The 15,270-nt window shown below is 45.3% G+C and overlaps 1 protein-coding gene across 8 annotated transcripts in view; it reads right to left on the reverse strand.

The window, feature by feature from the left end:
- DYSF (dysferlin) overlaps positions 1 to 15,270 on the reverse strand; it is a 680,318-nt gene that overhangs the window by 170,247 nt on the left and 494,801 nt on the right. For all 8 annotated transcript variants that reach the window (XM_073649582.1, XM_073649538.1, XM_073649547.1 and 5 more), the window contains one exon: positions 9,700 to 9,842. In XM_073649582.1, coding sequence (XP_073505683.1) covers positions 9,700 to 9,842 — 143 coding nt within the window. The remainder of the gene's footprint in view (positions 1 to 9,699; positions 9,843 to 15,270) is intronic.

Below are 15,270 nucleotides of genomic sequence, written 5' to 3' on the forward strand. Positions count from 1 at the left end.
AAAAAAACTGGCTCACATGAGGACCGCCACAGGAAAGGAAGACCAAGAGTCACCTCTGCTTCTGAGGATAAGTTTATCCGAGTCACCAGCCTCAGAAATCGCAGGTTAACAGCAGCTCAGATTAGAGACCAGGTCAATGCCACACAGAGTTCTAGCCTCAGACACATCTCTTCAACAACTGTTAAGAGGAGACTTTGTGCAGCAGGCCTTCATGGTAAAATAGCTGCTAGGAAACCACTGCTAAGGACAGGCAACAAGCAGAAGAGACTTGTTTGGGCTAAAGAACACAAGGAATGGACATTAGACCAGTGGAAATCTGTGCTTTGGTCTGATGAGTCCAAATTTGAGATCTTTGGTTCCAACCACCGTGTCTTTGTGCGACGCAGAAAAGGTGAATGGATGGACTCTACATGCCTGGTTCCCACCGTGAAGCATGGAGGAGGAGGTGTGATGGTGTGGGGGTGCTTTGCTGGTGACACTGTTGGGGATTTAATCAAAATTGAAGGCATACTGAACCAGCATGGCTACCACAGCATCTTGCAGCGGCATGCTATTCCATTCGGTTTGCGTTTAGTTGGACCAATATTTATTTTTCAACAGGACAATGACCCCAAACACACTTCAAGGCTGTGTAAGGGCTATATGACCAAGAAGGAGAGTGATGGGGTGCTACGCCAGATGACCTGGCCTCCACAGTCACCAGACCTGAACCCAATCGAGATGGTTTGGGGTGAGCTGGACCGCAGAGTGAAGGCAAAAGAGCCAACAAGTGCTAAGCATCTCTGGGAACTCCTTCAAGATTGTTGGAAGACCATTTTCGGTGACTACCTCTTGAAGCTCATCCAGAGAATGCCAAGAGTGTGCAAAGCAGTCATCAAAGCAAAAGGTGGCTACTTTGAAGAACCTAGAATATAAGACATATTTTCAGTTGTTTCTCACTTTTTTGTTAAGTATATAATTCCACATGTGTTAATTCATAGTTTTGATGCCTTCAATGTGAATGTACAATTGTCATAGTCATGAAAATACAGAAAAATCTTTAAATGAGAAAGGTGTGTCCAAACTTTTGGTCTGTACAGTACCTGTGGATGTATTTTAATGCACACCTGAAACACACTGCTTTTTTGTGTACAGTGGGTACGGAAAGTATTCAGACCCCTTTACATTTTTCACTCTTTGTTTCATTGCAGCCATTTGGTAAATTCTAAAAAGTTCATTTTTTTTTCTCATTAAAGTACACTCTGCACCCTATCTTGACTGTAAAAAAACAGAAATGTAGACTTTTTGCAAATCTATTAAAAAAGAAAAACTGAAATATCCCCATAAGTATTCAGACCATTTGCTCAGACACTCATACTTAAATCACATGCTGTCCATTTCCTTGTGATCCTCCTTGAGATGGTTCTACTCCTTCATTGGAGTCCAGCTGTGTTTAATTAAACTGATAGGACTTGATTTGGAAAGGCACACACCTGTCTATATAAGACCTCACAGCTCACAGTGCATGTCAGACCAAATGAGAATCATGAGAGTAAAGGAACTGCCCAAGGAGCTCAGTGACAGAATTGTGGCAAGGCACAGATCTGGCCAAGGAAGAACCTTGGTGAGAGAGGTAAAGAAGAACCCCAAGATCACTGTGGCTGAGCTCGAGAGAGGAAGTGGGGAGACTGGAGAAAGTTCCACAAAGTCAACTATCACTGCAGCTGTTAGAACCCTCCTGTTTGTTTTTTCCATCTTGTGTTTTGCGGTCACGTGACCATCTGCCTTTATATTCCAGCTCCGAATTTTTGGCTGTGCTGGACTTCAGTGTTGTTTGACTGTTTTGCTAGCCAGGTGCTTCAGTGCCTATCTCTCAGTTCGCTTGGTCCTTTGGGACCTCTAAAACCTTTATGTCAGTTTATCTTTTGTTTTCTGCAACAACTTTCTGTGTTCAGGAGATGTCCCTTTTTGTTCCAGTCCTTAGTTCTTTTAGGGACTCCTTCCCTTTATTCTATAGGTCTTCGTTCAGACTAGCCTAGGACTAAAACAGGTCTGTTCGCTAGGAACAGGCAGCCTGCTACATCGTAGGGTTTCAGCTTAGTCTTACTGTAGGGAAAGCTTTCCCCTTCTTTCCTTAGTTCTTGTTGCAGATCATAACAGCAGCCCTCCACCAGTCGGGCTTTTATGGCGGAGTGGCCCCACGGAAGCCTCTCCTCAGTGCAAGACATATGAAAGCCCGCATAAAGCTTGCTCAAAAACACAAGAAGGACTCCCAGACTATGAGAAATAAGATTCTCTGGTCTGATGAAACGAAGATAGAACTTTTTGGTGATAATTTTAAGTGGTATGTGTGGAGAAAACCAGGCACTGCTCATCACCTGCCCAATACAATCCCAACAGTGAAACATGGTGGTAGCAGCATCATGCTATGGGGGTGTTTTTCAGCTGCAGGGACAGGACGACTGGTTGTAATTGAAGGAAACATGAATACGGCCAAGTACAGAGATATCCTGGATGAAAACCTCTTCCAGAGTGCTCTGGACCTCAGACTTGGCCGAAGGTTCACCTTCCAACAAAACAATGACCCTAAGCACACAGCTAAAATAACAAAGGAGTGGCTTCAGAACAACTCTCTGACCAATCTTGACTGGCCCAGCCAGAACCCTGACCTAAACCCAATTGAGCATGTCTGGAGAGACCTGAAAATAGCTGTCCACCAACGTTCACCATCCAACCTAACGGAACTGGAGAGGATCTGCAAGGAAGAATAGCAGAGGATCCCCAAATCAAGGTGTGAAAAATTTGTTGCATCATTCCCAAGAAGACTCATGGCTGTACTAGCTCAAAAGGGTGATTCTACTCAATACTGAGCAAAGGGTCTGAAGACTTATGACCATGTGATATTTTAGTTTTTCTTTTTTAATAAATTTTCAAAAATTTCTACATTTCTCTTTTTTTCAGTCAAGATGGGGTGCAGAGTGTACTTTAAAGAGAAAAAAATGAACTTTTTTAGAATTTACCAAATGGCTGCAATAAAACAAAGAGTGAAAAATTTAAAGGGATCTGAATACTTTCCGCACCCACTGTAGCATCATGGGAAAGTCTAAAGAAATCAGCCAAGATATCAGGAAGAGAATTGTGGACTTTCACAAGTCTGGCTCATCCTTGGGTACAATTTCAAGATACCTGAAGGTGCCTCGTTCATTTGTACAAGCAATTATACGCAAGTACAAACAAGATGGGAATGTCCAGCCATCATACCGCTCAGGAAAGAGAGGGGTTCTTTGTCTCAGAAATGAACATGCTTTGGTCCGATATGTGCATATTAACCCAAGGACAAAAGCAAAAGACCTTGTGAAGATGATGGCGGAAGCTGGTAAGATTGTGTCAATATCCACAGTGAAACGAGTACTGTATCAACATGTGCTGAAAGGCCAATCTGCCAAGAAGAAGCCATTACTCCAAAAGAAATATAAAAAAGCCAGATTAATGTTTGCATATGCACACAGGAACAAATACCTCAATTTTTGGACACATGTCCTGTGTTCTGATGAAACTAAAATTAAACTTTTTGAGCTTAATGACCAACGTTACGTTTGGAGAAATGTTTTTAAAATCTGAAATGTTGTCCTACTGAAATATATGTTCAGCACTCAGGTTGCTTTGATAGCATCCTTCAGCTCGTCTGCATTGTTGGGTCTGGTGTCACTCATCTTCCTCTTGACAATACCCCATAGATTCTCTATAATAGATTCTCTATGGGGTTAAGGTCAGGCGAGTTTGCTGACAATCAAGCACAGTGATACTGTTGTGTGTAAACCAGGTATTGGTACTTTTGGCCGTGTGGACAGAGGCTAACTCCTGCTGGAGAATGACATTTCCATCTCCAAAAAGCTTGTCGGCAGAGGGAAGCATGAAGTGCCCTAAAATGTCCTGGTAGACGGCTGCGCTGACTTTGGTCTTGATAAAACACAGTGGACCTACACCAGCAGATGACATGGCTCCCCAAACCATCACTGATTGTGGAAACTTCACACTAGACCTCCAGCAGCTTGGATTGTGGCCTCTCCACTCTTCCTCCAGACTCTGGGACCTTGTGGAGTGTGTCAATGACTGCCTTCTGGACATCTGTCAAGTCAGCAGTCTTCCCCATGATTGTGGAGCCTACTGAAACAGACTAAGGGACCTTTTTAAACGCTTAGGAAGCTTTTGCAGGTGTTTTTTGTTAATTATTTTAATTTACTGAGATAATGACTTTTGTCAGGACCCCGGCACCAGTCGTCATACTTACCCCTCCCCGTGCCTGCGCAGCAGCTCCTGTGTCTTCCGCAGCAGCTCTGTGACATCTCAGGTCAGAGGGCGCGGTGACGTCTTTACACCGCGCTCTCTCCTGACCGGTCACAACGCGCAGCGTGAAGATGCCGGCTACGCTGGAGTCCAGAGAAGCAGTGAGGTGAGTATTGGATTTTTTTTTTGTTTTGTATGGGGCCATAGGGGACCTGCATGGGGCACTATGGGGGGATGGGACATCCTGCATGGGGTATTATATAGGAGGGATGTGACAGCCTGCATGGGGTATAATATGGGGGGAGAGGTGACATCCTGCATGGGGTATTATATAGGGGGGAGTGACAGCCTGCATGGGGCATTATATGGGGGGAGAGGTGACATCCTGCATGGGCCATTATATGGGGGGAGAGGTGACATCCTACATGGGGCATTATATGAGGGAGAGGTGACATCCTGCATGGGGTATTATATAGGGGGGATGTGATATCCTGCATGGGGCACTATAGTGGGATGTCACTTCCTGCATGGGGCATTATATAGGGGGATGTGACATCCTGCATAGGGTATTATATACGGGGGATGTGACATCCTGCATGGGGTATTATATGCATGGGGTATTATATACGGGGGATGTGACTTCCTGCATGGGGCATTATAAAGGAGGGTCGGGAGACATATGCTAGAATACCCGATGCGTTAGAATTGGGCCACCATCTAGTAGGGACATAACTACAATATGGAGACCTGGATGGGGACATACCTACAATAAGGGGACCTGGATGGGGACATACCTACAATATGGGGACATACCTACAATATGGGGACCTGGATAGGGACATAATTACAAAATGGAGACCTGGATGGGGACATACCTACAATATGGGGACCTGGATGGGGACATACCTACAATATGGGGACCTGGATGAGGACATACCTACAATATGTGGACCTGGATGGACATACCTACAATATGGGGACCTGGATGAGAACATACCTATAATATGGGGACCTGGATATGGACATACCTACAATATAGGGACCTGGATGAGGACAAACCTACAACATGGGGACCTGAATGAGGACAAACCTACAATATGGGGACCTGGATGGGGACATACCTAAAATATGGGGACCTGGATGGGGACAAACCTACAATAAGGGGACCTGGATGGGGACATGCCTACAATATGGGGACATACATACAATATGGGGACCTGAATAGGGACATAACTACATTATGGAGACCTGGATGGGGACATACCTACAATAAGGGGATCTGGATGGGGACATACCTACAATATGGGGACCTGGATGGGGACATACCTACAATATGGGGACCTGGATGGGGACCTACCTACAATATGGGGACCTGGATGAGGACATATCTATAATATGGGGACCTGGATATGGACATACCTAGAATATGGGGACCTGGATGAGGACAAACCTACAACATGGGGACCTGAATGAGGACAAACCTACAATATGGGGACCTGGATGGGGACATAACTACAATATAGAGACCTGGATGGGGACATACCTACAATATGGGGACCTGGATGGGGACATACTTACAATATGGGGACCTGGATAGGGACATAACTACAATATGGAGACCTGGATGGGGACATACCTACAATAAGGGGACCTGGATGGGGACATACCTACAATATGGGGACATACCTACAATATGGGGACCTGGATAGGGACATAACTACAAAATGGAGACCTGTATGGGGACATACCTACGATATGGGGACCTGAATGGGGACATACCTACAATATAGGGACCTGGATGAGGGACATTACTACAATATGGAAACCTGGATGGGGACATACCTACAATATGGGGACCTGGATGGGGACATACCTACAATATGGGGACATACCCACAATATGGGGACATGGATGAGGCCACACCTACAATAAGGGGGCCTGGATGGGGACATACCTACAATATGGGGACATATGTACAATATGGGGACCTGAATAGGGACATAACTACAATATGGAGACCTGGATGGGGACATAACAAACCTACAATAAGGGGACCTGGATGGGGACATACCTACAATATGGGGATATACCTACAATATGGGGACCTGGATAGGGACATAATTACAAAATGGAGACCTGGATGGGGACATACCTACAATATGGGGACCTGGATGGGGACATACCTACAATATGGGGACCTGGATGAGGGACATTACTAGAATATGGAGACCTGGATGAGGACATACCTACAATATGGGGACATACCTACAATATGGGGACCTGGATGGGGACATTCCTACAATATGGGGACCTGGATGGGGACAAACCTACAATATGGGGACCTGGATGAGGACATACCTACAATATGTGGACCTGGATGGGGACATACCTACAATATTGGGACATACATACAATATGGGGACCTACCTACAATATGGGGACCGGGATGAGGACATACCTACAATATGGGGACCTGGATGAGGACATACCTATAATATGGGGACCTGGATGAGGACATACCTATAATATGGGGACCTGGATGAGGACATACCTACAATATGGGGACCTGGATGGGGACATACCTACAATATGGGGACCTGGATGGGGACATACCTACAATATGGGGACCTGGATGAGGACATACCTACAATATGGGGACCTGGATATGGACATACCTAGAATATAGGGACCTGGATGAGGACAAACCTACAACATGGGGACCTGAATGAGGACAAACCTACAATATGGGGACCTGGATGGGGACATACCTACAATATGGGGACGTGGATGGGGACATACCTACAATATGGGGACCTGGATAGGGACATAACTACAATATGGAGACCTGGATGGGGACATACCTACAATAAGGGGACCTGGATGGGGACATACCTACAATATGGGGACATACATACAATATGGGGACCTGAATAGGGACATACCTACAATAAGGGGACCTGGATGGGGACATACCTACAATATGGGGACATACCTACAATATGGGGACCTGGATAGGGACATAATTACAAAATGGAGACCTGGATGGGAACATACCTACAATATGGGGACCTGGATGGGGACATACCTACAATATGGGGACCTGGATGAGGACATACCTACAATATGGGGACCTGGATATGGACATACCTAGAATATAGGGACCTGGATGAGGACAAACCTACAACATGGGGACCTGAATGAGGACAAACCTACAATATGGGGACCTGGATGGGGACATACCTACAATATGGGGATGTGGATGGGGACATACCTACAATATGGGGACCTGGATAGGGACATTACTACAATATGGAGACCTGGATGGGGACATACCTACAATATGGGGACATACCTACACTATGGGGACCTGGATGGGGACATACCTACAATATGGGGACCTGGATGGGGGCATACCTACAATATGGGGACATACCCACTATATGGGGACCTGGATGGGGACATACCTACAAAAAGGGGACCTGGATGGGGACATACCTACAATATGGGGACCTGGATGGGGACATACGTACAATATGGGACCTGGATGGAGACGTTACTCCAAGACGGGGACCTGGATGGGGGACATTAATACAAGATGAGGACCAGGATGGGGGGACATTACTAGAACTATAAAAAAAAATAAATAAACACGGTTTATTGTTCAAAAGGGGTATAGAAAAAGATGGTATCACTAAAAATGTCACTTTGTCCTGCAAACAATGCGGCCTCCCAAATTCAAACTTTTTTATGTGCGGCCCATATACCCAGCCGAGTTTGAGACCCCTGATCTACACCATATCTATATATCTATCATTGTCCATCTAACACCCAAACATCAGTAATTTCTATCCAGTATTCTATTCTGGTTTGTGTCACACGGACAGTACAGAGACGTCACACCTTGTGTCATCTGTGTGTAGGACGTTTGTGCTGCCAGAAAAAAACTGACATGTCCACTCGTGGGTCACACGGACATGTGCGCAGCCCCATAGATTATAATGGGTGTACTGTACGGGTGTCAGTGTGTCCAGTATGTGTGAAAACTGTCACCACACGTACCGGACACACTGACCTGTGAAGGGGGCCTTGCATGGGGGGCGACGCACATCATCGACGGTGCCCACTGGAGGTTCTGGAGGAAGAAGAAGAATGAAGAGGAGCTGTGGAGGATGGACAGGTATGAGGAGGACTGCGCAGAGGGAAGATTGTTATATTATAAACCCCTTCACAGCCACCTTTTTGTTGGTTTCGTGAAAGCGAATCTCCCAAAATTTGGGAAATTCTAAACAAATTTGATCAGTTTCCAATGGATTCTCTCCTCTCTGGTCAGGACCGTTACATGGGGTTTACATGTTCCCCTGGGTTCTCGGGTTTCCTTCTACACTCGCTCAGACTCCTACGAAAGGACAATTAGATTGTGAGCTCCTGGGGTCATGAACTGATGGGTACGACAACACCGCTTTGTATAAGCAGAGAGAGGTCATAATATTTGGAACATATATGGAGACCTGGCATTTAGGAAATGACTCTCAGGAATATTTGCAGTTTACACCACAATGTGCTAATTTTGAGGCTTTCTGGCACATGCAGAAATCTTGGCCGCAGCGTCCGTGAAAAGTCGTTGTCACGTAATATCGCCATCGCACAGTGGGGGGCAGCACAGTAGACGTGACCGTTCGCTGACAGCCCCGCCAGCCTCTGTGGTAGCCTTTCTAAGGATCTCCATACTATGGCGTTTCACTGTTACAGGTTATAAAAAGTGCACCTGGCTGTGGCCGCGCTGCTGCGCAGCTTTCAATAGGACGTTTTATGAGCGCAGGAGAAAACATCTGCACCGCGCTCCAATGCTGACATCTAGCGGTGGAAATCTGCAGCCCGGAGAACCTCGGAGTGTGGGATCAGATCAATGGGACTAAGGTGCAGCCTGCCGAATCAGCCCTGGATCTGACCCAGGCAGAGCGGTCAGTGGGCAGCGCCCCTGGCACCCAGCACCCCTGGCACCCAGCGCCCCTGGCACCCAGCACCCCTGGCACCCAGCACCTGGGACACCTTCCCCATCTGCCTCTCCATCTACAGACCTATCCGATCAGCTGGACGTCTCACACTTGTCATCTGCTCTGATACATTGTAACAAAGGGAATATAAATGTGCTGCTGATTGATTCATCTCAGAGAACTGCCCAGACGAGATACAATTGTAACAAATCATCAGCGAAAAGAACAAGAAAAAGGAAAGCGAGTTATCAAGTACCGCGTAGAAATTTTCTGTCCAAAAGAGACGGAGCGGAAAAAAACAAGAAAAGAAGCTTTATTATCTAGTGAAATGTGAGATCCCGGTGTCACCACGTCCCCTAAATGTATCGTCAGCTTCAACAGCCCGAAAGTCAAAATGATAAAGTACAACTGAAATAACATCAACAAGGAGGAAAATCACCTTCTTCAAAATCTCGATCTGCTTGGGGTCCCTCCTGCGCAGTCTCACCCAGCGCTTCCTTCGGTTCGTGTGATACATCTTCTCTGTAGGAACCCAGGATTTGGGTTTACGGTCAGGTGGGATGGTAATGCCGTATTCCCAGCCTGCAGGAAAGATGGGGGGTTTAGTGTAAAAAACACAACAATCTTCTACATACACCATACACACCATACACACACTGTACACATACCATACACACACCATACACACACTGTACACACACCATACACACACCATACACACACCATACACACACTGTACACATACCATACACACACCATACACACACTGTACACATACCATACACACACCATACACACACTGTACACATACCATACACACACCATACACACACTGTACACATACCATACACACACCATACACACACTGTACACATACCATACACACACCATACACACACCATACACACACTGTACACACACTGTACACATACCATACACACACCATACACACACCATACACACACTGTACACATACCATACACACTGTACACACACCATACACACCATACGCACACTGTACACACACCATACACACACCATACACACACCATACACACACTGTACACATACCATACACACACCATACACACACCATACACACACTGTACACATACCGTCCATACACCATACACACACTGTACACATACCATACACACTGTACACACACCATACACACACTGTACACATACCATACATACACCATACACACACTGTACACACACCATACACACTGTACACATGCCATACATACACCATACACACACTGTACACATGCCATACATACACCATACACACACTGTACACACACCATACACACCATACACACACTGTACACATGCCATACACACACCATACACACTGTACACACACTGTACACACACCATACACACTGTACACACACCATACACACTGTACACACACTGTACACATACCATACACACACCATACACACACTGTACACATACCATACATACACCATACACACACTGTACACACACCATACACACTGTACACATGCCATACATACACCATACACACACTGTACACACACCATACACACCATACACACTGTACACATGCCATACATACACCATACACACACTGTACACACACCATACACACCATACACACTGTACACATGCCATACACACACCATACACACTGTACACACACTGTACACACACCATACACACTGTACACACACCATACACACTGTACACACACTGTACACATACCATACACACACCATACACACACTGTACACATACCATACACACACCATACACACACCATACACACACTGTACACACACCATACACACTGTACACACACTGTACACATACCATACACACACCATACACACACTGTACACATACCATACACACACCATACACACACCATACACACACTGTACACATACCATACACACACCATACACACACTGTACACATACCATACACACACCATACACACACCATACACACACTGTACACATACCATACACACACCATACACACACTGTACACATGCCATACACACACCATACACAGACTGTACACATGCCATACATACACCATACACACACTGTACACATACCATACACACACTGTACACACACTGTACACACACCATACACACTGTACACATGCCATACATACACCATACACACACTGTACACACACCATACACACCATACACACTGTACACATGCCATACATACACCATACACACACTGTACACACACCATACACACCATACACACACTGTACACATGCCATACACACACCATACACACTGTACACACACTGTACACACACCATACACACTGTACACACACCATACACACTGTACACACACTGTACACATACCATACACACACCATACACACACTGTACACATACCATACACACACCATACACACACCATACACACACTGTACACATACCATACACACACCATACACACACCATACACACACTGTACACATACCGTCCATACACCATACACACACTGTACACATACCATACACACTGTACACACACCATACACACCATACGCACACTGTACACACACCATACACACACCATACACACACCATACACACACTGTACACACACCATACACACACCATACACACACTGTACACATGCCATACACACACCATACACACACTGTACACATGCCATACACACACCATACACACACTGTACACATACCGTCCATACACCATACACACACTGTACACACACCATACACACACCATACACACACTGTACACACACCATACACACACCATACACACACTGTACACATACCATACACACTGTACACATGCCATACGCACACTGTACACACACCATACACACACCATACACACACTGTACACATGCCATACACACACCATACACAGACTGTACACATGCCATACATACACCATACACACACTGTACACACACCATACACACCATACACACTGTACACACACCATACGCACACTGTACACACACCATACACACACCATACACACACTGTACACATGCCATACACACACCATACACAGACTATACACATGCCATACATACACCATACACACACTGTACACACACCATACACACTGTACACACTGTACACATGCCATACATACACCATACACACACTGTACACACACCATACACACTGTACACATGCCATACACACACCATACACACTGTACACACACTGTACACACACCATACACACTGTACACACACCATACACACTGTACACACACTGTACACATACCATACACACACCATACACACACTGTACACATACCATACACACACCATACACACACCATACACACACTGTACACATGCCATACACACACTGTACACATACCGTCCATACACCATACACACACTGTACACATACCGTCCACACACCATACACACACTGTACACATGCCATACACACACTGTACACATACCGTCCATACACCATACACACAGTGTACACATACCGTCCATACACCATACACACACTGTACACATGCCATACACACACCATACACACTGTACACACACTGTACACATGCCATACACACACCATACACACTGTACACACACTGTACACATGCCATACACACACCATACACACACTGTACACATGCCATACACACACCATACACACACTGTACACATACAATACACACCATACACACACTGTACACATACCATACACACACCATACACACACTGTACACATACCATACACACCATACACACACTGTACACATACCATATATACACCATACACACACCATACACACACTGTACACATACCATATATACACCATACACACACTGTACACACACTGTACACACACCATACACACACTGTACACACACTGTACACACCATACACACCATACACACACTGTACACATGCCATACACACACCATACACACTGTACACATACCATATATACACCATACACACACTGTACACACACTGTACACACACCATACACACACTGTACACATACCATACACACACTGTACACACCATACACACCATACACACACTGCACACATACCATACACACACCATACACACACTGTACACATGCCATACACACACCATACACACTGTACACACACTGTACACATACCATACACACACCATACACACACTGTACACACACTGTACACATACCATACACACACCATACACACACTGTACACACACTGTACACATACCATACACACACTGTACACATACCATACACACACCATACACACACTGTACACATGCAATACACACACCATACACACTGTACACACACTGTACACATGCCATACATACACCATACACACACTGTACACATACCATACACACACTGTACACATACCATACACACACCATACACACTGTACACATGCCATACACACACCATACACACTGTACACATACCATACATACACCATACACACACTGTACACATGCCATACACACACAATACACACACTGTACACATGCCATACACACACCATACACACTGTACACACACTGTACACACACCATACACACTGTGCACATGCCATACACACACCATACACACTGTACACACACTGTACACACACCATACACACACTGTACACATACCATACACACACTGTACACATGCCATACACACACTGTACACATGCCATACACACACTGTACACACACTGTACACATGCCATACACACGATACACACACTGTACACATGCCATACACACACTGTACACACACCATACACACCATACACATGCCATACATACACCATACACACACTGTACACATACCATATACACACCATACACACACTGTACACATGCCATACATACACCATACACACCCTGTACACATGCCATACACACACTGTACACATACCATATACACACCATACACACACTGTACACATGCCATACATACACCATACACACACTGTACACATACCATACACACACTGTACACATGCCATACATACACCATACACACACTGTACACATACCATACACACACTGTACACATGCCATATATACACCATACACACACTGTACACATGCCACACACACACACCATACACACACTGTACACATGCCATACACACACCATACACACACTGTACACATGCCATACATACACCATACACACACTGTACACATGCTATATATACACCATATACACACTGTACACATACCATACATACACCATACACACACTGTACACATGCCATATATACACCATACACACACTGTACACATACCATACACACACTGTACACATACCATACACACACCATACACACACTGTACACATACCATACACACACTGTACACATGCCATACAGACACCATACACACAATGTACACATACCATACACACCATACACATACCATACACACACCATACACACACTGTACACATGCCATATATACACCATACACACTGCACACACTGTACACACACCATACACACACCATACACACACTGTACACACACCATACACACACCATACACACACTGTACACACACCATACACACACTGTACTCTGTCATGGTACATAGTTTTCCCTGTCCTGCATTTCTGTATAAAATGTCATGATGTGATGTAAGTACCCATGCCCTTTCCCAGATCTTTGTTCCTCAACCATAATTTAACTTGGGCTTGTGTCAACACCGCTAGAGGACTCCCCATTGTTCTCTTAAGCAGGGGGAGAACTCACAGTACACATCTTTATAGACACATCGGAGCCATGTCATGGACTAAACCATCGACTAGGAGGGGGGAAACCTCTCCTCCCCTACCCTTGGGCTGTTCCCGGTAGCCCAAGACAATGGACTTATGCGTGACCAGTGTTGTGTTGGGAGATCTCTGGAGGAAGAAGAGTGGGGGCTCTTAGCTGCGGCAAGACCTCACGCCCGTTGGTGATTGTGGACTTATTATGGACCTTAGGAATAACATGGATTTTTAATTTGGTA

This window comes from Phyllobates terribilis, unplaced genomic scaffold (genome assembly GCF_046119375.1).
Source record: "Phyllobates terribilis strain yellow unplaced genomic scaffold, ASM4611937v1 Scaffold_1__5_contigs__length_1240528914, whole genome shotgun sequence".
NCBI classification, from domain to species: Eukaryota; Metazoa; Chordata; class Amphibia; order Anura; family Dendrobatidae; genus Phyllobates; species Phyllobates terribilis.